The following is a 24,491-nucleotide window of genomic DNA, read 5'->3' on the forward strand; positions in this document are numbered from 1 at the left end:
CAAGACAAGGCAAAACCAAACCAATAGCACACTATACTATTGGGTATCCTTTCGTTACATTTATTTAAAAAACCAGCCTGCCATTAAACACTGTGGATTACTTGCATTTGTTTCATTCTCTGCGTGGCAGCTTGTGCTGCAGGATCCAAGGGCCACGTGAAGAAATCTGCAATGGAGAACCAATATATTTGTTAGTAACCATGATCCCTTGCTCCCAATGTAATTTTCTTCTTGTTGTATTTTGCCTTTAATCCCTGTTGTAATTGCATTGGCATAGCTAATGTTTTTTTAAAAATTATTTTTTAAAAAAATATCAAGCAACAGAAGCCAAATAATAAAACAGGGACTTTATCGAATTTGGGAGACCACAAACTCGGAGAGAAAGCCTTTCACAAATGATGTAAGAGTTCCATTACTATGAGCAGTCAGAAGGGTAGAGTTACAACGTGGCAGCTCCTCCTTGCAAGATGACATAAGACTTAAATGTTTCTCACCAAGAAAGAAGATTCCACCTAAACATTAGGAAGAACTTCCTGACAGTAAGAGCTGTTCGACAGTGGAATTTGCTGCCAAGGAGCGTGGTGGAGTCTCCTTCTTTGGAGGTCTTTAAGCAGAGGCTTGACAACCATATGTCAGGAGTGCTCTGATGGTGTTTCCTGCTTGGCAGGGGGTTGGACTCGATGGCCCTTGTGGTCTCTTCCAACTCTATGATTCTATGATGAGGATGAGAAGCTTCTGCTGCTTTTGGAGAAAAACTTGTATTCCGTGAAAAGTATTCAGAGGTAACTGATCTATAAGTGAGTGTGCTTAATTTCTGGAACAGTTCAGCGCAAATGGGGTGTGCCTTGCTACAATGCTAGTCCTATTCCAAAATAGGCACGGGCACAATTTTAGCTGCCCCACTGAATACATTCATGAGGCGTGGAGGTAAAAGAGTTCAATATTTGGGATATTAGCATATGTCAATAAAGATCTTAGCATTTGAAAGTCAGGAAGGTACCAACAGTGGGATTTAAAAGGTTTAAAGTTTTGGAATGGGGAAAGAGTGAGTTTCACAGAATTGTAGCATTGCAAGGGAACACGAGAGTCATCTAGTCCAACCCCTGAAATACAGGAATTTTTGCCCAAAGTGGGGCTCCAACCCATGACCCGGAGACTGAGTCTTACACTCTACTGACTGAGATATAAATGTGATAAATGTAGCCACTCCTGCAATGAGTCAGGTACAGTGGTACCTCAGGTTAAGTACTTCATTTGTTCCAGAGGTCCGTTCTTAACCTGAAACTGTTCTTAACCTGAAGCACCACTTTAGCTAATGGGGCCTCCTGCTGCTGCCATGCCACCGGAGCACGATTTCTGTTCTCATCCTGAAGCAAAGTTCTTAACCTGAAGCACTATTTCTGGGTTAGCGGAGTCTGTAACCTGAAGCGTATGTAACCTGAAGCGTATGTAACCCGAGGTACCACTGAATATGGTTCTCCTCCGAACAGTCCTATGAGGGACGTAAGAAGAGCCTGTTGCAGCGGGCCAATGGCCCATCTAGTCCAGCACCCTGCTCTCAGAGTGGCCAAACAGATGCCATGGGGAAACCCACAGGCAGAGCACAAGAGCCCTCTCCACTCCTGCAGTTTCCTGGCATTCAGAAGCAACTCTTACTCGGGTAGGTAGTTCAGGCTGAAAGCGCACGACTGGTTCAAAGTCAGCCAGGAGGTTTCATGGCTGGGTAAAGAGCTGAACTCAGATCTCCCCAATCAGATCTCCCCAGGTTCAACACTCATAACTACGACATATCCATAATATAGAGAGGCTGTGTTTAAATCTACTTAGCAACACTTAAGGAACACCTTTTGTTGTTCCTTAAGTTTCTTTTTGTACATCAGCATCCAACTGCAGCACTAGGGACATAACAGTTATTTCTTGGTCTCAGATGCCTTTGTTAGCACAAATTCCATCATTCAGTTCCACAGAACTCAGATTGCGCAGTGGGCTATTCATCACAGACCAGGAACTGCAATGGTGAGAGTTTTTCAAACTTGAGCATATGTACAAGTTAGATTAGAAAAATTATTCTCACTCCTGATCTAGCCCCTTTTCCCACCTTCCTGAGCCCCCACTCCCAGTGCAGAATCATATATTTTTAAAAAATTATATGGATGGATGTATGCATTTTCTCCCTATACTGAAACAGAGAGGAGAAAAGGAAGTAACAGCAATAGCAAATTAAAACAAAATGATAAGACAGTGAGCAGAGAAAAGCCTGGGATTGTTGATGCATAAGTTAAGGACTGCAGAAGCAAAGGGGGAAAGAGAGCCTTAAAACCCATTGCAGCAGGGCAAAGAAGAGGGCTTGCAAACAGGATCACTGAATCTATGATTCCCAAGAACTATGACAACAGAAGGCTGATAATGTTTTTTTTCCAGTATTTTACATAATATGCTACTGCTTTGGGAAGGTTGCATACATCTATTTCTGATATGCATAGTAACCCAAGAACAACAATGTGAAATGCTCAAGGTTCTTCATGACAGAAAAGGCATGAAACTGACAGCCTTGTATCTATTTCATTCATGAATCACTTCCTATGAAGCATCTCAAAGTGATTTCATAATAAATGATAGCAAAAACATGGTCTAGTATGCCTTTTCACCCTCCACTAAAGCTCCCAGCTTTGGCTTGTCATATATATTATCTTGTTTCAGTGCATATTTATTTTGACAAAATATAAATGCCTCATAATACAGTGGAGACACTTGTAAACAGCCATCCATACTGCTGCCTCCCCTTCAAAACAGGAGGCTGGGTGTTAACCCAGGCTGTTAAAAGAAACCAGTGCTACAAAACTTCACAATTAGGTTCAACCCATGAGATTCAAAACAGCATTTGGGCCTCTATTGATTGCAGTCTGCGATTGTTGGCTTTTTTTCCCGCCCCTTTGCATTTTTAAAAACTTAATTTAGCAATCTACCCCTAGGAACATAGGAATATGTCTTATACCAGGTGTTTGTATGTAGCCTAGGATTGTCTCCTCTGATTCAGAGTCCCTCACAAGAGTCTTTCTCATCCCTTCTTTCTACCTGACCCTTTTCAACTGGATATGCAGAAACTGGACCTTGAGACAGATAAAGCAAAAAGTTTACTATCTTTTGAGGAAAGAGTGCTTGTTGAGCAAGACCCTCCCAATAAGCTATAATTGCACAACACAAATTTGCTGGTATGTGACTGAACGCCACCCAGTCGGGAAAGGCCAAATGGATTCAATGAGATCTCTGATGGATCATATCCAAGATCCATCTATCCCACTTCCCACACTGGCCTATCAGATATGCCAGGAGTCTACAAGCAAGCCCTCTTGTTTTTTCTCCACTGAGTGGCTTTGCAAGACTGAACAACCTCTGTTTGGGAAGCTCGCTATGAATTTTCCCAAAACCGTCTATAAACATTTAAGAAGCAACAAAAATTAGCTAAAGGAGAATATTCAAGCAAAAATTGCAGGATGGTGTGCTGGTATATATTACAAGGGGATTATTACCTAGTAAGGTAATAACATTATTAGGACCTACCAACGATCCCAAATATGACAAAGCTTTTGAGTTTTGTGCTTTGTTGTTGCTGGCATCCGTCTGCCTTTTGAGATAATGGAGGAAGTGCGCCTTTGGGAGTGAAGTCAAACCGCTGGAAAGTTACAAGCGCTGCTGTGGGGAAGATGAAGCTGGGGAAGATGAAGGCGGCCAGTTTTGCTGTTACAGATGCACCATTTCTTCTCTCTGCGCTCCTCCCAGCAGCCATTCCTTGCCTGATGCACAGTCTGTCTGCCTGTCTCCTGGTGGGGTTGATGTTGCCTGCCTCCATGTCATGTTTGCAGACATATTAATTGCTTATTTACTATCAGTATTTATCCTGGCTGTCCAATGACATAGTTGTTTGGGAGACTTGGAGAGATAAAGTGATAAAAGGTACATGGTTCAACACTGATGGATTTGCATGTTTGCTCACTCCTTTGGGGCTCCTTGCAGTTAGAGACGCAGGGAGGAGGAATCCTTGAGAGGTATGCTGGCTACACATCATAAATCTAAAGCACACACCCCAAAGAATCCTGGGAACTTTGGTTTGTTAAAAAGTGCAAGCAATCACAAGTCTGTGAGGAGCCAGAATCCACCACCAACTTTGGGGGGGGGGCAGTTATTGTTTTGCTTTTCTTGTTTTAATTATGCATTTTGTGTTATTATCTATGCAAAAATCTCCAAATGAATCTGAACTTCAATGCCTAAAATCCCTGGCAGAGGACAAGGATCCTGAGATCACGTTAAGGGTGTACAAATTCTGTGCAATTGCCATAAAACTTAGGGAACAAGCTGCGCTATCATAATGGTTAAGGTTTTAAATGATAATTTTAGGTCATATGTCAATGACTAAGTTTTAATTTATATAGTTTTAAACTGTTGCTATATCTGTATTGCCCCTGTTATACCTAATTGCAAAATCGTGTTTTATGAATTCCATGATTTTGTATGTGGGCTGGAACTGGTCTGTGACCGAAATAATAAATTAATTCATTCAATGTGTTATATTATCTTGTATTTTTTTATGCTGTGAACCGCCCTGAAATATATGGGTGGTGGGCGGCATACAAATTTAATAAATAATCATAACAAACCCACCCACACTCCCGAGGCAGGCGCTTTAGCTTGAAGCAGGCCGCGTTGCCCCGGAAACGCCCGGCGCGAATCTGCCGCGCCCCAAACCGCTCCTCCCGTTGCTCTCCTTTCCCCGCCTAGTTTGACATCCGCGGGCGCAGATTCCACACGAGGGTTCCTCGTTTTTGTAGTAATCGTTACGACCATGCGGAGAGAGCGCCTTGGCGATACCCAGTTCCCTGCCCCTCCCCAGAGACGAGTTCCTTCTTCCCCCCCCCCACCCCATTCCAAAAACTAAATAAAAGCATTATTAAAAAGGAAAGCGCTATTATTTGCAACTGGTATTATTCAATTCAATTCAATTGCTATTATTGCAATTGTATTGGTGCAATTCAAAGGAGCAGGATTCAAAGGAGTAACCCAAATTTGGGGTTGCTGCCCCCCCATTATCCCACCCCTCGAGGATGCACACGCGTTACCTGCACACGCGTCTCACCTGTTCCCTCCTCTCAAGGTAGCCGAGCAGGCAGAGTCCGCTTGTGCTGAATATGACTGTGCAGACCTGGAGGCTGGGCGACGGGGAAGAAGTAGGGGAAAGGGCAAGAGGAGGAGGAGGAAGGGAAGAAAATAAGCACCGCAAGGTCTGGTCCCGGCCCCCTCCGCCCGCCCCTCTGCAGGCTGGGCCTCGGGATTGCATCAGGGCGTGCAAAGGGAGACCTTCAGCCCAGGAGACGGAAGAGGAGGCGGCGGCCATGGCTTTGCTCAGAGGCAAGTAGTTGTTCCCCGGGCTTCAAACTTCTCTTTCCGAATCTCTTTTCCTTCCTTTCAGGGCTGCATTTTGCAAGCCTGACGCTGCACTCGCGCTTCCAGATCTGGGAGCAGCACACGCCCTAGAAACTACAAATGCAAGATTTTTATTTTCATGTTGACTTTGTTTTTATGTTGCGTTGTGCTCACCCTCATCTCGGCAGCTTGAATAAACACGGCTTTGGAGCAAAGAACATGAAGCAGCACAGGATAGGCGAAACGAGGCTTGGAATGGTTCTTTTTTATTATTATTATTTTATTGCCGGCGTGCATACCTTTGCTTTTTATTATTTCTTTCTTCTTCAAAGGCAGAGATTTCAATCAGGTTTTATTGTGTTTGCCCATGCAGCTGCCCCGGGAGTTGAATTGGGATCGTTAAGAAATGCATTGGAAAACAAAAAGAAACCGCTCCTAGCATTGATTGATTTGTATAACAGATTGTCAATCATTTTGAAAGATATCTATCCATATTCTCCAAATTAAAAAAAATCTATAATATTCTACACTGAAATGTTTACTGTAGCAAAAAGCCACCAAGCTGCAGAGACTTTGTATGAAAAAGTTGGCTTTTAAAAAAACTACATCTAAAAATTAGACTGCAATCTAAGCATTTCAAAGCTTCCATGAATAGGATAGCCTCATAATAATTTTTTTATACAGTGTATTTCAAATGTGCAAAGCCGTTCTTGCATATTATTTCAGTAATCTTTGCAAGTCCCTTGTAAGTTAGGCACTCTAGGGGGTTTGCTCTGGTTTGGTGTAGGCAGGGATGTTGAACTACTGTATTTTTCGTCCTATAGGGCGCACCGGCCCATAGGACGCACCTTGGGTTTTTTTTTGGGGGGGGGAATGAATAAAAAAAAAATTTCCCCCAGCCGCGGCTGCCACCCCAAGTCTTGCGCACACCTGCCCGAAGCACGAGGCACCCTCCGGAGGGCTAAGCGTGCTTCGGGCGGGAGGTCCCGCCAGGCGCGCAAGGCTTGCGGACACTCGCCGGGGCTGCAGGCTGCTGCCCGCAAGCCTTGTGAGCCCGCGGGAACTCCCGCCGGGCGCGCAAGGCTTGCGGATAGCTTCCTGAAGCCTGGAGAGCGAGAGGGGTCGGTGCGCACCAATGCCTCTCGCTCTCCAGGCTTCAGCGAAAGCCTGCATTCCCCCCATAGGACGCACACACATTTCCCCTTAATTTTTGGAGGGGGAAAAGTGCATCCTATGGGGCGAAAAATACGGTAGGTAGTCCCTTCTTGAGATCATGAAATAGGACATGGGAATCACTACTTGTAAGGCTTTGGCTATCCCTAAGAATATGTGGACACTTCAGTGGATAAGGAGTTAACTAGATTGCAAAATGTCTGGTAAAACATGCTTTGGAAGACTTTGTATGCAAATAGGGAGACGAATGCTGTCATGAGTGTATACTAGTTTCCACATAATGAGTGTATACTAGTTTCCACATAATGAACAACATTGCTGCACTGGCTTGCATTTCTAAACTTGTGCAATGCCCCAGGTGTTTTTCTGTAACTGTGAAAAGGCACAGCTTGCAGCCTTTGAGTCTGAAATTGCTCCTTTCAGGGAGTATAAGGGGCTATATGCTACTTCCAGGATCAGAGACAACATGCTGGGAGAGGGCTGATGGCTTGATTGTGGCATCTTTTTGGCATTCTGAGAAACCGATGCAGGATTAAATAGGCCTTTGGTCTGATCCAGCAGGGTACTTCTTCAGACTCTGGAGAGTAAAGACCTTGTCAATAATGAGTATTACAGGGAATTGATGCCTTTGTGATGTCTCTGGTGATGACTGCGCACTTTTCCACACAGCTCCTCAAAAAAGCAAATACTTTGGACCCAATTTAAGCAAATATTAACTATGAAAGCAGGCTTGTTTTTGTATCACTTCCGTATTACTTAATACTTAGTTGTTGGAAGAAGAACAGCTGTATTCACTGAAGGGGGTGCATAGGATCTTAAGCCTTCATTTATCTCCATGGGCTTCTGTCAACAGATGTTCATCTTGAAAGGCTTGCTAGTGGAGCACATGGCTTTGTGAAAGGCCCCAGGTTCAGGGCTTGGTGCCCCCATGATGTTGGGTTGGGAAAGACTCCCTGACTAAAACCCTGGAGCCCCACTTCAGTATTTCAGGCAATACTGTGCTCACTGAACCAATAGTTTTCATAAGACAGCTTCCTGTACCTCATCATGGTGTTTTCCAACTTTTCCCCTTCCAGGTGTGTTCATTGTTTCTGCCAAGAGGACTCCATTTGGGGCTTATGGAGGCCTGCTCAAGGACTTCACTGCCACAGACTTAACGGAGATTGCAGCACGCTCAGCTCTGGCTGCTGGCAAAGTGTCTCCCGAAATCATTGACAGTGTGGTTGTGGGCAATGTCATGCAGGTTGGTAGGACACAGAAGATGCCAGCTGGCAAATCCACTTGTTGCACACATGCTTATGTTCTTTCTCTTTCTACGTTTGCTCTGTTGCCCCATTCCAGAGGAGCTAGAGATAAACTGGAGCAACTGCAGCTCTAACAAGCCACTTGTAAAACAGTTTCCGTTGGAATATTTTATGTCATTGAATTTGCCCCTGCTGGCATTGTTGGGGGTACGAATGAGCTGCATATGAGTGTGTAAATATGTTTCTGCACCCTGCAGAATGTGTTTTGCTTTCTTTACAACTTTTTCATTTTTTTTCCTGTGTGCGTATGACAGGTACAGTCCTTAATGTACAAAGACACTTAGAGTAACTTAACCCAAGTTCACATGTCTTATTATTAACACAGTGAAAATGGAAGCTCTTTATATAACTAATACTAACCAAAGCCTTGACCTGCCTTTCCCTATATTCTAAACTCTTGCCTATGGTGTGGCTGTTTTCTGAATTTCCTATGCAGAGAAAAGCTTTGGTTCTTAGTATCCTAGGATAATTTGCATAGGGTAATTTATATCAGGAATATTTTTACTTTGCATCCAGTTTTTTTAAAAATGATGCCAAATTGAACATGTTTATTTTATTTGTTTTTAAGTAAGAAAGCTGCAAAAACATGTCCCATGTTATTTTTTTGTCTTGGTACAACTCAAGTATTGGACCTAAATTATTTTAGGGATGAAATTAAAGTGTGCTTAATGCTCGGTCCCAGCGCCTGCCAACCTAGCAGTTCGAAAGCACCCTTAGGTGCAAGTAGATAAATAGGGACCGCTTTCTAGCGGGAAGGTAAACGGCGTTTCCGTGTGCAGCTCTGGCTCGCCAGAGCAGCGATGTCACGCTGGCCACGTGATCCGGAAGTGTCTTCGGACAGCGCTGGCCCCTGGCCTCTTGAGTGAGATGGGCGCACAACCCCAGAGTCTGGCAAGACTGGCCCGTACGGGCAGGGGTACCTTTACCTTTACCTTTAATGCAGCTTAAATGCTGTGTTTTATGGAAATTTGACTGGAATACTTGTAAATTTTAAATACAAACACATGTACTTCACTTACATTGTTTCCAACCCCCGATCCTTAAATTTAAACAAAGGTACTGGAAACTGTTGACACACCAATAAATTTTGTTAGTCCAAAGAACTGCATGAGATATGCTGACTCACATAACCTGCCAGGGATAAACACCTGAAAAACATTAATTACAACTTTGAAAGTGGCAGGCTTGCTTAATACTGTATTTGCAGTTGTCACCCATTCAGTGTTGCTTTTGAACCTGTGGGACACAAAATTTCCCACCTCACATCACTGCATATAACTGGCTTTCATGATGGCCACCTAAACCAGGGGTGGGAAATTGCCATCTTTCAGGCTGAACTCAGCCTCCCAGGAGTTCAGATTTTCCCTGCAAGGCTATTTCCCCCAGCATCCCAGCAGGCATGAGGTATTCCACCGTGATTATTTATTAAGATGGTTTCACCAAAGGTCCCCAAACAACAAAGCAGAGCAGGCTAAGCAACTCCTCCAAAAGCCTGGGATAACACAGGATTTGACGAGGCAATGGAAGGCCAACAACATTACCATCCACACCTCCAGCGGGGAAATGTTCCAAAAAGGGAGGGGAGTTCCAAATTAGCCAGTGGAACATTATCTGACCCATCTCTACCCCTTGCAACAGAATTTGAGTGTGCTGTCATCCTAGACCAAGCATAGGCAAAGTCGGCCCTCCAGATGTTTTGGGACTACAACTCCCATGATCCCTAGCTAACAGGACCAGTGGTCAGGAATGATGGGAATTGTAGTCCCAAAACATCTGGAGGGCAGAGTTTTCCTATGTCTGCCCTAGACTTCCCTTAAAGTTACATGCAGCTCGATCCTACGCATGTTTAAACTGAGTTAGTTTCACTCTGTTCAGCAGAGCTTGGTTCCAAGCAAGTCTGTAACGTGGCATCTGGGCAGGCCAATCGTCTGTATCTTTTCTCACTTCCAAGCATTGCAGTTTATGTGTTACCTGCATTTTTTTTGCTTTGAGCAGCATTAACCAAGTGGTACATCTGTCCTTCCTTGCAGAGCTCTGCGGATGCTGCTTACCTCGCGCGGCACGTGGGTTTGCGTGTTGGAGTTCCCGTCCCAGTTCCTGCCCTAACAGTCAACAGATTGTGTGGATCAGGCTTCCAGTCCATCGTCAACGGATGCCAGGTACTAGATTTGCTCTCGCGGTACCCTTTTGCTAAATTCCTCCTGTCCTTCATCAGCCCAGCTGTCCAGTGCAAGTCAGGCAGAGACCTGAGAAATGGGAAAATAATAAATGTGTTGGATACTCCCATCTTTCTTTTTAATTGCATGATAATAACCAGGGAGTTGCAAAGTGGAGACAAGGGCATTACTGTGAATGGCTTAGTCTACAGTGGTACCTCTGGATACTCACACCTCTGGTTGCGTATCCTTCAGGATGCGAACGCAGCAAACCCACAAGTATTTTTCTGGGTTTCGCCGCATGCTCAGAAGTGCTCTACAGCAGTAGCGATCCCTCCAGTTGTGGAAATCTTGGGATCTGACTGGAGCTCCGGAACAGATCCTGTCCGCAACCAGAGGTACCCCTGTACTTCTTTATAAAGCAGTTCACACAACTGGTGATGAAAGAGAAAACAAAACAACAGAGCAGAATAATATTCTCAATTCTACAGATCCATTTCCTCAATTTAAGCTTGGCCAGCCCAACAGGCACAAACTATATCTCTTAGAAAATGCGCTCAGACCTGGACTGTGGTGAGTCTGCAATGACATGGAGTTTTGTAGGAAGCAAGCGCCATCAAATAATTGCCTCTTTGTGCTCTCAATTTCTAAACTCAACACAAAGGGGCCACCTAGGGTTGGGCAGGCTTGATAGAGTGGCCCTGGGACCTCCACTGAGCCTATGGGTTAGAGATTCCCACCACCTATGAGATAGGTGATGACTTTAAAAGGGCTTGTCCTATGGAAGGAGGTGGTCTCCAAGCTATCGAAGGCCCTATCAACTCTTAATTGTGCCTGAAAGGAAAAGAAAGCCAGTGCAAAGTTCTTGGAGAAGCCCGTGCCGTTAAAGCAAAAACTCTTCCAAAGTAGTAGCAAAATGATTAGGAAACATAAGAGCCTTGCTAGATCATACCAAAGGACTAAGTTGTCCAGCACAGTCCCATTGTTGCTGATGGAAAACTTGCAAGCAAGACAAGAAAGCAGTTGCTCTGTCCCACTGTTGTTCCCCCAGAAACTGGTAATCAATCGTATTCTGCCTCTGATCTTGGGGATGATAGATAGCCACTCTTCCTCTGCACACAGCTCCTAGTGCAGGTACACAATTTTTGGAACCTCGTGCAACACCCACAGGGTTGCAGAAAGGTGGTGTGGAGGGGTAGCATTTTCCCCCTTCATGCACTGGCCTGCTGTTCCTCCAAAAGTAAATTGGTACAGTGGTAGCTCAGGTTATATATGCTTTGGGTTACATACGCTTCAGGTTACAGACTCCACTAACCCAGAAATAGTACCTCAGGTTAAGAACTTTGCTTCAGGATGAGAACCGAAATCGTGCTCCAGCGGCACGGCAGCAGCAGGAGTCCCCATTAGCTAAAGTGGTACTTCAGGTTAAGAACAGTTTCAGGTTAAGAACGGACCTCCGGAATGAATTAAGTACTTAATCCAAGGTACTACTGTATTGCCAAGTCCTTCCTTGGTCTAGATTCATCTGTAATGAGCTGAAGTGTTTTCTGATGCACTTATCCCAGTGTTTCCCAACCTTTTTTGGGCAAAGGCACACTTGTTTCATGAAAAAAATCTCGAGGCACACCACCATTAGAAAATGTTAAAAAAATTAACTCTGTGCCTATATTGACTATATATAAAGTAACTCTCTTTAATAGGAATCAAATAAACACAAAGAAAGTATTTTATAATTACTTTATTATGAAATAGTAAGTAAACAGAAATATGAAAAATTATAAAATACTTTATTCAGTGCGCAACCTGGGCCTGTTTGGCTGAACACAAAGCTGATATTCTGGCTGGAATCGAAGAAAGACACACACGAAGCTCTTCGTCAACAGCTCTCAGTCTCTCTCTGTATTTAGTTTTTATAGCAATCATGCTTGAAAAGCTCAACTCACAGAGATATGTAGTGGAAAATGGGAGCAATGTCAAAATAGCTTTGTTTGCCAGAAGGGGGAACTCCTTGGCAGTTTCCAACCAAAAACTGTCCAAAGGTAGATCAGCAAATCTTAGCTTGAAACCACGATTTTGTCTCAGTTCAGTTAGTTCCTCCTGCTCCTGTAAAGTCATATCCTTTCCACCAACTGATGCTGAGCTATAAGGGTCCCTAACCCAGTCAAGGCATTCAGTGGAGACTGAAGAGAAATAAAATGACAACTTCCCCTCGAGAGTTTTTAAATGTTTACCTATTATCTCACACAGTGTGTGTATGTATGTTTGTGCACATTATCAAGATTCACGCGACACCCCCTTACTTTACCTGCCATGTGGGCGAAGGAGCAGCATTATATAGCTTTGCCCTCTCCCGTTTTCAACACATTTTACCTCACACGTCGAAGGTTTCCAATCCCTCAGGGGAAGCAGGGAAACGGCCTCGGTGAGCCACCCTCCTAACGCCCACCTCTTCCCGAGCATCTCGACTGACACAGCCCTGGCTCCTCCGCGGGAAGGCCGTGGGGCCTGGGGCCAGAGACTCACCTGGAGCCTTTCCCGGTCCCTCCCTCCCTCCCCGCCTCGATGCTCCCCGTCGCCCCGCACTCACTGGCCTGCCGGGGCCCGTCCAGCCCCGCCGCCTGCTCCGCCGTGGCCGCATCCTGCGCCTCCTCCCAACAGCTCGGGGGGTTTCTTAGGCCCCGCCACGGGCGCCGCTGCCCCATGCCCGGAGTAGCCGCCGACGTGCCCGGGCGAGGCGGCCACGGCCGGGGCAGCGGGGCCCGGAGGGAACCCAAGCGGGAGCCCGCCGAGGGCCACAGGGGGCGGAGGCCCAGGGCAGGCGGCCGAAGCTCCGCCGGGCTCCTCGTGCAGGAACTGGCACTCCTCACCGTAGAAGCACGTCTTGTCCTTCGCGTAGTAGCGGCAGAACTTCAGCTTCACTTCGACAGGAGCCGCCGCGGCCGCCGGCCCGGGGGGCGGCCTCGCAGCCGCCGCCGCGGCAGCCGCCACCACCGAGGAGGAGCAAGGGATCCCGCCGCTGTTTATGGCGGCCGCTACAGCAGCACGGGCAGGGCCGAGGCCGCCTCCGGAGGCACCGCCGCTGCCGGCCGCAGCACCATCGGGGGAGAGGCAGGCGGGCGGGCGGCGGCGGCAGCCCGGGCCCGGTCGCCGCTGTCACAGCCCCGAGTTCCGGCGTCGGCGGGGGAGCATCGCAGGCGGGCAAGGGCGCGCGGAGAGGGCCGCGGGCGCTTCTCTCAAGTGGGTTGGGCGAGCCCGCCGAGGAGTCCGAGGCGAGGGATGGGCCCGCGGCGGACGCGGGAAGCTGGGCCCTCGGCCAGGCTGATTGATGGTCCGGCGGCGGTCCCCGCCTCTCGCCGCCCGACTCGCCCGCCTCCCTCCCACGGCACACCAGGCAACGTCTCGCGGCACACTAGTGTGCCGCGGAACACCAGTTGGGAAACACTGACTTATCCGACGCACACTACTAACCTGAAATGGTGAAATAAAAAAATCCCTAATGAGCTTTTTCTCTCTCTTCCCACTCAAAACAGGAAATTTGCCTTAAAGAATCGGAGGTAGTGCTGTGTGGTGGAACAGAAAGTATGAGCCAAAGTCCATATGCTGTCCGAAATATCCGCTTTGGAACAAAATTAGGAGCCGATCTCAAGGTACAGGCGTTCAATGCTTTGCCATTGCTCTCAGCAGCTTTGTGTATATCTGGTAGTTGTTGCCTGGTAGTCATTCCTGAAGCTGGCCATTGTTTGTGTTGTGTTGTTTGGCTTTTTCCTACAAGTACTGAATTCATTACCCCCAAATCTTGTAATGGTGTTACTAATCTTGTTGCGTTGCCTGTTTTATTCCCCTTGCAGCTGGAAGACACACTGTGGGCAGGGCTGACCGATCTGCATATTAAAACCCCTATGGGGGTCACAGCTGAAAACCTTGCTGCGAAATACAACATCACAAGGGAAGACTGTGACCGCTATGCAGTAAAGACACAGCAGAGGTGGAAAGCTGGTCAGTGGATTTACAAGGGTTAAAAACATACAATAGCATCATCCATTTCAAAGGGAAGCCTAGTTCTCATAAGTGGCAGGTGGTAGACCTATCTCTGGGCTGCTCTACGCCAAGGTGCAGACTTGCGTGATGGAATGCTCTTTCATGAAGAAAACAAAATGCAAGGAAAAAGAGAAGGAATCTTTGCCTTTCCTCTCAGCTTCCCCCAAACAGCATTATAAGGCTGTTTTGACTAAAAACATTGACTACAGTGGTACCTCAGGTTACATACGCTTCAGGTTACATACGCTTCAGGTTACACACTCCGCTAACCCAGAAATAGTGCTTCAGGTTAAGAACTTTGCTTCAGGTTGAGAACAGAAGTCATGCTCCGGCGGCGCAGTGGCAGCGGGAGGCCCCATTAGCTAAAGTGGTGCTTCAGGATAAGAACAGTTTCAGGTTAAGTACGGACCTCCGGAACAAATTAAGTACTTAACCTGAGGTACCACTGTATTTTAAGATGAGCAAATGTTAACCAATTTCACTGGCCAGTTCTTTCAGGCTTGACAAAAATTAGTGTCTCCACCCCCATCGTTCTGCCCAGACACTGAGGTCCAGCTCCAAGGGCCTTCTGAAGGTTACCTCCCTGCGAGAAGTGAGGTTACAGGGAATCAGGCAAAGGGCTTTCTTGGTGGTGGCGCCTGCCCTGTGGAACGTCCTTCCTTCAGATGTCAAGGAAATAAACAACTATCTGACTTTTAGAAGACATCTGAAGGCAGCCCTGTTAAGGGAAGTTTTTAATGTTTGACATTTTATTGTTTTTAGTATTTTGTTAGGAGCCACCCAGAGTGGCTGGGGCAACCCAGTCAAATGGGCAACATAGAAATAATAAAATTATTATTATCAGTGATTTTTTTTCTGGGGGTGCTCAAAGATATGTAGTACCAGCACCTTTTTCCTAGAAGGAAAGCGCTGGTTAAAATTGTGGCACGTACAATAACAAGCTCATGGTGAGTCCCAGGCACCCTTTTTTCTAGAAGAGAAGCTCCAGGTGTCGTCTTTGCCATCTATGTCAAGCATGGCCCCCCTGCAGAGGGTTTCTTTCAATCACCGACTGATCTCTTTGGGTTCTCCCTCTGTGACGTAGTGACATCGGCCTTCTTGTTTTTATAGCCCAAGAAGCCGGACACTTCAAAGCTGAAATGGCACCTGTTGAAGTGAAAACCAAGAAAGGCAAGCAGAGCATGGAGCGGGATGAGCACCCTCGACCGGAGGCGACTCTGGAACAGTTGGCAAAGCTCCCTACAGTTTTCAAGAAAGATGGGACCGTCACAGCTGCAAATGCCTCGGTGAGCCAGGGAACTTAAAATCCTGATCTAAGAACGATTAGCTCAGATGTGGCTCCTTTCCCTGGAGCTGAAGTCAGATTACTCAGGGTTCTTTTTTCCTTTTTTTTAAAGCATACCATATGAAATAGAGGGTGGGGTATAAATTCTTCTTCTTCTTCTTCTTCTTCTTCTTATTATTATTATTATTATTATTATTATTATTATTATTCAGCTATCCTTGCCCACAACAAGCCAGCTCTGGGGTGCAGTTAATAAAGCCTTGCAAGCGATGCCATTTTTGCAAAAGCGGTAACATTACAGAAATTGAGATTTGCTGAGTCTGCTGCAAGAATTTTAGGGTTGCCCTATTTCAAAAAGTGAACACCTGGGCACAAAAGTTGTTGAGGTTGTTTGCTTGCTTGCTTGCTTGCTTGCTTGCTTGCTTACAAACACGGGTTTCCCCAGACATTACAAGTGCTTTTCGAAAATTCTGCCCGGACGCCATTTTTGAAGGACAATCCCCAGAAATTCCGGACATATAGCAGCCTTAATTTTGTAAAACATTACGTGAAAGGTCAGGTTTGACAGGGAGCTAAGCGGATGCTAGGACTTTGTGTAGCAATGGAGCTCGCAGAATCAAGTTGGGAGGGACCTCAGAAAGATCATCTGGGCCAATGCTGGACATCCCATTCCTCCTGACATCCCTGATAGGTGACCAGGCTTCCCCCAATCCTACAGTAGATACAGGATGTTTCTGTGCGGAACATAGTTACCCTGGGATCCTTTGCTGAACATATGCTTCCTTTCCAATGCCCCTTTCACACACACTCCCACTTTAGGCTTTCGTGGACACTGAATTTCAGTTCTGCTGCTCAAATTTCAACTGTGGCCATGTCTAATGTACACAGAGCTGGTGGAATTGATTTCAGATTCCTCTTTAGGCACAGTGGCAAGCTTATTGCAATGTGTACCCACAGATACTTAGAACCATAGAATGGTAGAATTGGAAGGGACCCTGAGAGTCCAACCCACTGCTGTGCAGGAATCTCAACCATAGCATCCATGACAGCCATCCAACCTCTTCTTATTGAGAGCCAGTGTGGTGTAGTGGTTAAGAGTGGTAGACTCGTAATCTGGTGAGCCGGGTTCGCGTCTCCGCTCCTCCACATGCAGCTGCTGGGTGATCTTGGGATAGTCACACTTCTTTGAAGTCTCTCAGCCCCACTCACCTCACAAGGTGTTTGTTGTGGGGGAGGAAAGGAAAGAAGAATGTTAGCCGCTTTGAGACTCCTTCGGGTAGTGATAAAGCGGGATATCAAATCCAAACTCTTCTTCTTCTTCTTAAAACTTGAGTGTTAATAGTGGAGGCTAAGCTTGACCTAAGTCATATATGTCTCTACCACTGATCAGTTTTACTCGAGAATGGCCCTCTTATTGGGCAGTCCAGTTCTTATGGCCCAGGATGACTGCTCTGACATCATCTGATAGGAAGTGCCTACAGAGGGTGGTGAATACAGCACAAGATATTATGGGCTATCCCGTGAATCCGCTGGATGAAATAGTGGAAGAACGTTGCCACAGCAGAGTGAGGAAAATTCTCAGGGATGATTCACACCCTGGCCGACACTTTCTTGGTCTCCTGCCCTCGGGCAGAAGATATAGAAGCATGTTTAGTCGCACCAACAGGGTAAAGAACAGCTTCTATCCGTGGGCTGTTAGGCTGCTGAATGAAAAGATAACAACAGGGCAACTGACTTTCGGGTTTGGTGGGTGTGCGTCGGTAAACGAGGGGAATTAAGACTTAAGAGAGCTGGGGGGGGTGCTCGTGTAATCTCACTGTATACAAGTTGTACAAGTGACAATAAAGTATTTTAATTTTTTTCAATAAGCTGCCCTTTTGAGTCTGCATAACATCTAATCCAGGGCAAACTCTTGCCAATGCTCAGCTGCAGATTTAGTGTCTCTTTTTCTCTTCCTAGGGGGTATGTGACGGGGCCGGAGCAGTGATCATAGCGAGTGAAGAAGCCTTGAAAAAGCACAGCCTCACGCCATTGGCTAGAATAGTAGCCTACCATGCGTCCGGATGCGACCCCAACATCATGGGCATTGGTAAGTTACAGTCTTGGGGACTTTCCCAGCGTGTGCAAGGTAGTCCACGCAAATCCTGATTTGCAGCAACAGCATGAAATCCTGAGGCCCTTCTTTAAGGGAGCCTCAGAGCAGGATGACAAGGGGCAGGGCCTTTTCAGTTGTGGCTCCCCATCTGTGGAAAGCTCTCCCCAGTGAGGTCCCCCTGGCTCCTTCACTGACAACTCTTTGGAGCCAGGTTTTTAAGCAGAGCTGGACGGCCATCTGCCATGGATGACTTTAGTTGAGATTCCTGCATTGCAGGGGGTTGGACTGGGTGACCTTCAGGGCCCGTTATATGATTTGTGTTTCTAAATTTGTTGTAAGTCTCTGGGACATCCTTAAGTAACTAGTCTAATAGGTCCAGCGCCAAGGGCCTTCTGGCGGTTCCCTCACTGCAAGAAGGCAAGTTACAAGGAACCAGGCAGAGGGCCTTCTTGGTAGTGGCGCCCTCCCTGTGGAACGCCCTCCCACCAGATGTCAAAGAGAACAACAACTACCAGACTTTTAGAAGACGTCTGAAGGCAGCCCTGTTTAGGGAGGCTTTTAATGTTTGATGCATTACTGTATTTTAATATTTTGTTGGAAGCCGCCCAGAGTGGCTGGGGAAGCCCAGCCAGATGGACGGGGTATAAATAATAATAATAATAATAATAATAATAATAATAATAATAATAATAATAATAATAATAATAATAATAAAATAATCCTAATGGAGAGTACCCTTTCTGGAACAAAGTGAGTGGGCATATTAGATGTTGTTGTTAAATTTATATACCGCCCTATACCTGCAGGGCTCAGGGCGGTTCACAGAATAAAGTTGCCTTTTCCTGTTTTCTTTTTCTTTTTTAATGGAGTGGGGGACATATCAGAGTTGGGCAACCTGCTGCCTGCCCCAGACATTGTTGAACTGCAACTCCTATCAGTCACAGCCAACATGGCCAGTGGTCAGGGATGATGGGAACTGTAGTCCAGCCACATCTGCAGGGCACCAGGTTGCCCACTCTTGGTGTATGTGTGTATAAAGCACTGAACTATGAGTTCCTCTACTTGCCCTCATGCATGTGTATGTTTTTAACAAAGGTCCAGTGCCTGCTATTACTGAAGCCCTGAAGAAAGCTGGCCTTTCCCTGAAAGACATGGACTTAGTTGAGGTAAGGAAAGCTGTGCAGAACCCAAAACAAATGAAACAATACCTTAATATGGCCTCCACATGGTGGGGAATTTATGGCCTTACAGATTTTGCTGGACACAACTCCCATCATCTCTGATCCATTGGTCATGTTGGCCGGAACTGATGGGAACTTGAGCTCAGCTTTTCCCAAGATAAGCTATAGTCGAATGACGTTCACTTAAAAGTGAACTATTAAGTGCAGTCTTTGGTCTGCCTATGGGTTAGGCAGGGTCTAAGTACAGGCTGCTGAAGATTGTTCATCTCTAATTGGAAGCAGCCTTCAAACACTGGAACTGAAACTCCCTAACTCAGGAGATCTGTATAGCTATTTCCCTGGTTGCATTTCAGCACCTCTTTATTGTTGGTTCAAGCCAACATTTGGCATGAATATTAGATGAATTGTTGTTGTTGTTTTGCTCCCTTCAGTTCTTGGGTGATATTTTATTTGGAACTTGGTTGTGTTTTTAGTATATGTTTTGCAATTTATGTTATTAATTCTTTCAGGTCTGCCACCTTGAGTTTTATGAGTTAGAAAGAGGTTACAGACATTCTTAAATAAGTTGGGAAGTTAAAGGTTTAAAGCAGGGTTTGCATCTGACCTGTCATGTTCTCATTTTGATTTATTTTTTTAAAAACCATATGTTGTCATTTAGTCGTGTCCAACTCTTCGTGACCCCATGAGCCAGTGGTTTTCTGCTCACCCACCCCTTGCGAAAGCTGCTTTCTGCATCACTTTTGAAGCATTTGAACTGTCTTCAAGGATAGCCCCAAGTAGAGTCTGTTACAGCAGTCCAACCTATAGGTGTTTTCAACTTTCTCTCTCTCTCTCTCTCTCTCTCTCTCTCTCTCTCTCTCTCTCTCTCCCCTTCTCTCATGTTTCAAGGTCAATGAGGCTTTTGCTCCACAGTACTTGTCAGTAGAGAAGGTTTTGGATCTGGACCCAGAGAAAACAAACGTCAATGGAGGAGCCATTGCTTTGGGTCACCCACTGGGGGCATCGGGTTCAAGGATCACTGCTCATCTGGTTCACGAACTAAGGTCAGTGAATAGCTTCAAGGAACCTCTTGGGAACGCTTCTCGGTTTTGCTTTTTAAAATGCTGTGGAATGCATGCTTGGAAGAACGTGTTTGGCATCTGCGTTTTAAGAAGATGACGTAGGAAGTCATGGAGAAGAAGACCTTCACGTGAGACCCTGGAGAGCTCAGAGTTGGGGCCAATAGTGGGCTAGATGGATAAATAGTCGGAACTGGTATAAAGAAGCTGAGATGAAAATAAACAGAATTCAGCTTGCTAATTGCAGTCTGGCTCAGATTCACAAGGAGTGTAGCTTAGTCCACGCAGCATGGCTATGTGTTCCCTTCGCTCCAGCAAGTATGTCAGGCTGCTGTAGGAAACACTCTTCTCAACAACATCAAGGCGTCGCAGTGCAATGTGCTTGGCAGTCCTTGCCCTAGATGTCATTCTGTAGAGCCAAAGAAAGGAACGGTAGAACTCAAATAATTAAAAGCCTTTCAGAACAGATGGCAAGGCTTGAGTCACAATGCCTTGATAACTTGTTTTCTCGTTTGTTCTCTCTCGTTTTTTTATAGGCGCCGTGGAGGTAAATATGCAGTCGGTTCGGCTTGCATTGGAGGAGGCCAAGGTATAGCTGTTATCATTGAGAAGGCAGCCTAAAGGAAATTCGAGAATCTTGGATGGACTCTCCACCAACTGTTACATGCTCACTAGAAGAATTTAGAGGAGGAGATGGCCCCACTTGTTTGTAAATCCATGAAACAGACTGGTATGGACCATCTGGCAGGCTGGGGGGATATTGCAAAGTGTTCTTTGGAAAAAAGACCATAACTAGATAATCTCTAATTCAATTGTGTGAATCTAGCTGTAATCTCCACTTATCTTGTACGTCCTGCTGAGTTAAAATGTGACTTCTAAGTATGAATTTTATTGAACAAATGTTAAGATGCCAGCTATCTCCTAACTATGCCTTACACCAAAGCCTGCTATTTTATCAATCAATGCTGTCTTCCAAGCCGTTAGATCACCGCACTGGAATATCTCTGCAAATGCAGGTGGGGAAGGGATTTTACATTGCTGCCAAAAAAAGTTTTTCTTGAATGGATTTTGCATAAAGTGTGTGCAGTGTTAAGAGCTGGGAACAACGTGTAACAAAATCAGTGTGCCTTTATGTGATAAAACAATAATAAAAATAATCAAAGGATTCTAGTTTTGTCATCTTTTAAAGCTTGGATGTCGTTTAAATTTGGAACATAAGGCGTTTTTTGCATTTGCGCCAAACCTGGTGGTTTTCTTTCAAAGTATCTGGCATCCTTTTAATAGTGTTGCTTTGCAAGAATCATCTCCAGCCACAAGGTGGTGCATTTTCACCACATTGCAGAGGCTTTTGTCCTTTTAAGCTGCTTAGCAGTCCATCCATATGGGAAGCATCCTTCATTTCTGACCTGTACTCTGGAAACAGAGGGCTTCCCCCTGAATGTGAACTTTTTATTTCCCTATTCCTGTGGCGAATGACAGCCTTCCACAGGACATGAGCTGAAGGGGCACCTAATGTTACTTTATTTGGGGGGGGGGGAACGCTGAGTGGGGACGTGGGTGGCGCTGTCAGTTAAACCACAGAGCCTAGGAGTTGCCGATCAAAAGGTCGGCAGTTCGAATCCCCACAACGGGGTGAGCTCCTGTTGCTCTGTCCCTGCTCCTGCCAACCTAGCAGTTCGAAAACATGTCAAAGTGCAAGTAGAGAAATAGATACCGCTCCGGCAGGAAGGTAAACAGTGTTTCCATGCGCTGCTCTGGTTCGCCAGAAGTGGCTTAGTCATGCTGGCCACATGACCCGGAAGCTGTATGCCAGCTCCCTCGGCCAATAAAGCGAGATGAGCGCCACAACCCCAGAGTCGGCCACGACTGGACCTAATGGTCAGGGGTCCCTTTACCTTTACCTTTAATGCTGAGTGAGCTCTGACCCAACTCTGGAACTGACTCTTTGCCATATTTAGTTTGGTGCAGGAAGAATTTCCCCCCCTTCCTTCCTTGAGTCAAGCTGATCGGAGACCCTAACCCCTTAGAAGGACCTGCCTTTGCATGTGGCATATGGCTTGGCTGCTTTTCTCAAGATCAGCTGGAATTTTTCTGCTTTGCGCATCCCTGTCTCAATGGCATCCCTGTCGCAAAACATCAGGTGATCCCTGCTGGATCAAACCTAATCAAGGGTAGGTAAAAAAAGACCCCTGGTCTGTTAAGTCCAGTCAAAGGCGACTATGGGGTTTTGGCACTCATCTCGCTTTCAGGCTAAGGGAGCCGGCGTTTGTCCACAGACAGCTTTCCAGGTCATGTGGCCAGCATGACTAAACCGCTTCTGGTGCAACAGAACACCGTGACAGAAGTCGGAGCGCATGGAAACGCCGTTTACCTTCCCACCACAGCAGTACCTATTTATCTACTTGCACTGGTGTGCTCAACGTTCAAGTAACGGATTCCTTCTTCAAAACCCTACAACCGCAAAGCCTTAAATTTGGGGACTGCAAAGCAGTTAGCCATGTTGAAAGAATTTTTAAAGTTTTATTATTGCAGTGATTTTTCATACATGCATCCATACTCTTCTTCAACACCTAGCACAAAATCACAGTGGTGTACATTGGTGGGTGGCAGGAGGGAGATACACTGTCATGTCTATAACAGAACAGTGCCTCTGATGCTGGCCATAATAGAATAATGGACTGGTAACGTTCCATGGATAAACTTATTTTAACATGCTTCTTTGTTTTCACACCACTGCATCCAAACAAAAGTTCTTGCAGTATCAATCTCACATGGTTTACTCACCCCACCGATTCTGTCTAGAGCTAGAAGAACTTCATTCTGCCACTTTGCCAGCCATATTGCAGGACCTCTTGTCTCAAAAAAAATTAAAATTGGCGTTGCTACAAGGTAAGCCATCGGACGACTTCACTAAATGGAACTCTTGTATTTAAAAGAGTTCTTCCAATTATAATATTTTCCCTGCTTTGTATAATATTATTCTGGCTTGGGTCGGGAGACTGATTTGTCTATTTTACACGGTTGAAAAAGGCAGATGACCTAGAACAAGCAATCCCAAACGATTATTGTCAGGAAACTGACATCGGAGCCAGAGGTGGAGGCAAGGCTCCCAAGCGATGCTGGAGAGGGGCCCAGTAGGGAGAGAGGGAGCTCATTGGCTGGGGAAGGAAATCAGCGTAACACCAGGGATAAAGGGGGGCAGATGGGAGAATCGACGAGGGGGCTCCAGGACTCTTCGCTGGAGACCAGCGGGGAGAGCACGGGTCCTCTGCTACCCACACCCACCCTGCACAGAAGACTTCCACGCAGGGAAAGTAGGCAGAGACTTGGCGTCAAAGAACTTCTTTGCTGGAAGAAGTTCAAGAAACGCCCACTGACGGATTCTGCTAGCGACTGAACAGCCACGAAGTGAAGGGCGGTCCAGCCAGAAAAGGTTTAACCAGGCTACCTAGCCAGGAGTGGCGGCAACTTACGCACGAGCAACCCCTTATAACCATTACAATTATGATTGAAAAAGAGAGCAACTAAAACAAAACCTGTTGCCCGGATTCCAGTCCTAAAGCATTTTCCCACATTGTGTGACTAAGTATTGTATGGAGGTACATCTTCAGATATCTCAAGGGCTGTCACATGGAAGATGGAGCAAGCTTGTTTTCTCTGGAGGATAGAGCTCAATGGCTTCAAGCTCCAAAAAAGGAGATTCTGACTAAGCATCAGGGAAAAAACTTTCTGACAATATGAGCTGTTCAACAGTGGAACAGTCTCGGATGGTTGTGGACCCTCCTTCATTGGAGAATTTTAAGCAGAGGTTGGATGGCCATTTCTCATGGATGCTTTAGCTGAGTTTCCTGCCCTGCAGGGGGTTGGACTAGATGACCCTTGGTATCCCTTCTACAATTCTATGGTACAGCACTGGCATATCCTCCAACATTTCTCTGATGGAAATAGGGACATCTTGAATAAGAATAATAATTTATTGTTTATACCTTGCCCATCTGACTAGGTTGCCCATCCATTCTGGGCTAGGACTAATTCAGCCAGGTAGCCCTGGTGATTATCTAATGCTTATTAGATGGATTACCCCTTAAGTTGATTTCTGAACTTTGAATTTTATTGTTATTCATGATTTTATACTGTATTTTATGCTGCTTTTACAATTGTTTTAAATTTGTTGTTTGCTTCCCTGAGCCCGGTTTTTGAACCGGGAAGGATGGGGTATAAATAAAAAAATATTATTATTATTAACATATAATAGTTTAGCCCATATAGTTAAAGCTATGGTTTTCCCAGTAGTGATGTATGGAAGTGAGAGCTGGACCATAAAGAAGGCTGATTGCCAAAGAATTGAAGCTTTTGAATTATGGTGCTGGAGGAGACTCTTGAGAGTCCCATGGACTGCAACAAGATCAAGCCTATCCATCCTTAAGGAAATCAGCCCTGAGTGCTCACTGGAAGGACAGATCCTGAAGCTGAGGCTCCAATACTTTGGCCACCTCATGAGAAGAGAAGACTCCCTGGAAAAGACCCTGATGTTGGGAAAGATGGAGGGCCCAAGGAGAAGGGGACGACAGAGGACCAGATGGTTGGACAGTGTTCTCGAAGACACCAGCATGAGTTTGACCAAACTGTGAGAGGCAGTGGAAGACAGGAGTGCCTGGCGTGCTCTGGTCCATGGGGTCATGAAGAGTCGGACACGACTAAACAACAACATCATAAACATAAAAACGTAATAAAACATTTTAAAACTTCCCTGTACAGGGCTGCCTTCAGGTATCTTCTAAAG

The 24,491-nt window shown here is 45.9% G+C and overlaps 1 protein-coding gene and 1 long non-coding RNA gene across 2 annotated transcripts; one reads left to right on the plus strand and one right to left on the minus strand.

The window, feature by feature from the left end:
* Positions 1 to 39: 39 nt before the first annotated feature.
* On the minus strand, positions 40 to 4,645 carry LOC309380232. Its single transcript, XR_014172748.1, has 2 exons — positions 3,562 to 4,645; positions 40 to 166 (listed from the first exon to the last, which is right to left on the minus strand). It is a non-coding gene; the product is annotated as an uncharacterized lncRNA (long non-coding RNA).
* Positions 4,646 to 5,168: 523 nt separating this feature from the next.
* On the plus strand, positions 5,169 to 20,874 carry ACAA2 (acetyl-CoA acyltransferase 2). The gene is made up of 10 exons (XM_081929869.1): positions 5,169 to 5,403; positions 7,668 to 7,834; positions 9,926 to 10,054; positions 13,582 to 13,698; positions 13,900 to 14,047; positions 15,200 to 15,375; positions 17,334 to 17,463; positions 18,565 to 18,635; positions 19,539 to 19,693; positions 20,245 to 20,874. Exons 1-10 carry the CDS (start codon positions 5,184 to 5,186, stop codon positions 20,327 to 20,329), a joined length of 1,398 nt encoding a protein of 465 aa, XP_081785995.1. The 5' UTR covers positions 5,169 to 5,183; the 3' UTR covers positions 20,330 to 20,874.
* The last annotated feature ends 3,617 nt before the right edge of the window (positions 20,875 to 24,491 follow it).

This window comes from Podarcis melisellensis, assembly GCF_964234715.1.
Source record: "Podarcis melisellensis genome assembly, chromosome: 11".
In the NCBI taxonomy this organism is placed as follows: Eukaryota; Metazoa; Chordata; class Lepidosauria; order Squamata; family Lacertidae; genus Podarcis; species Podarcis melisellensis.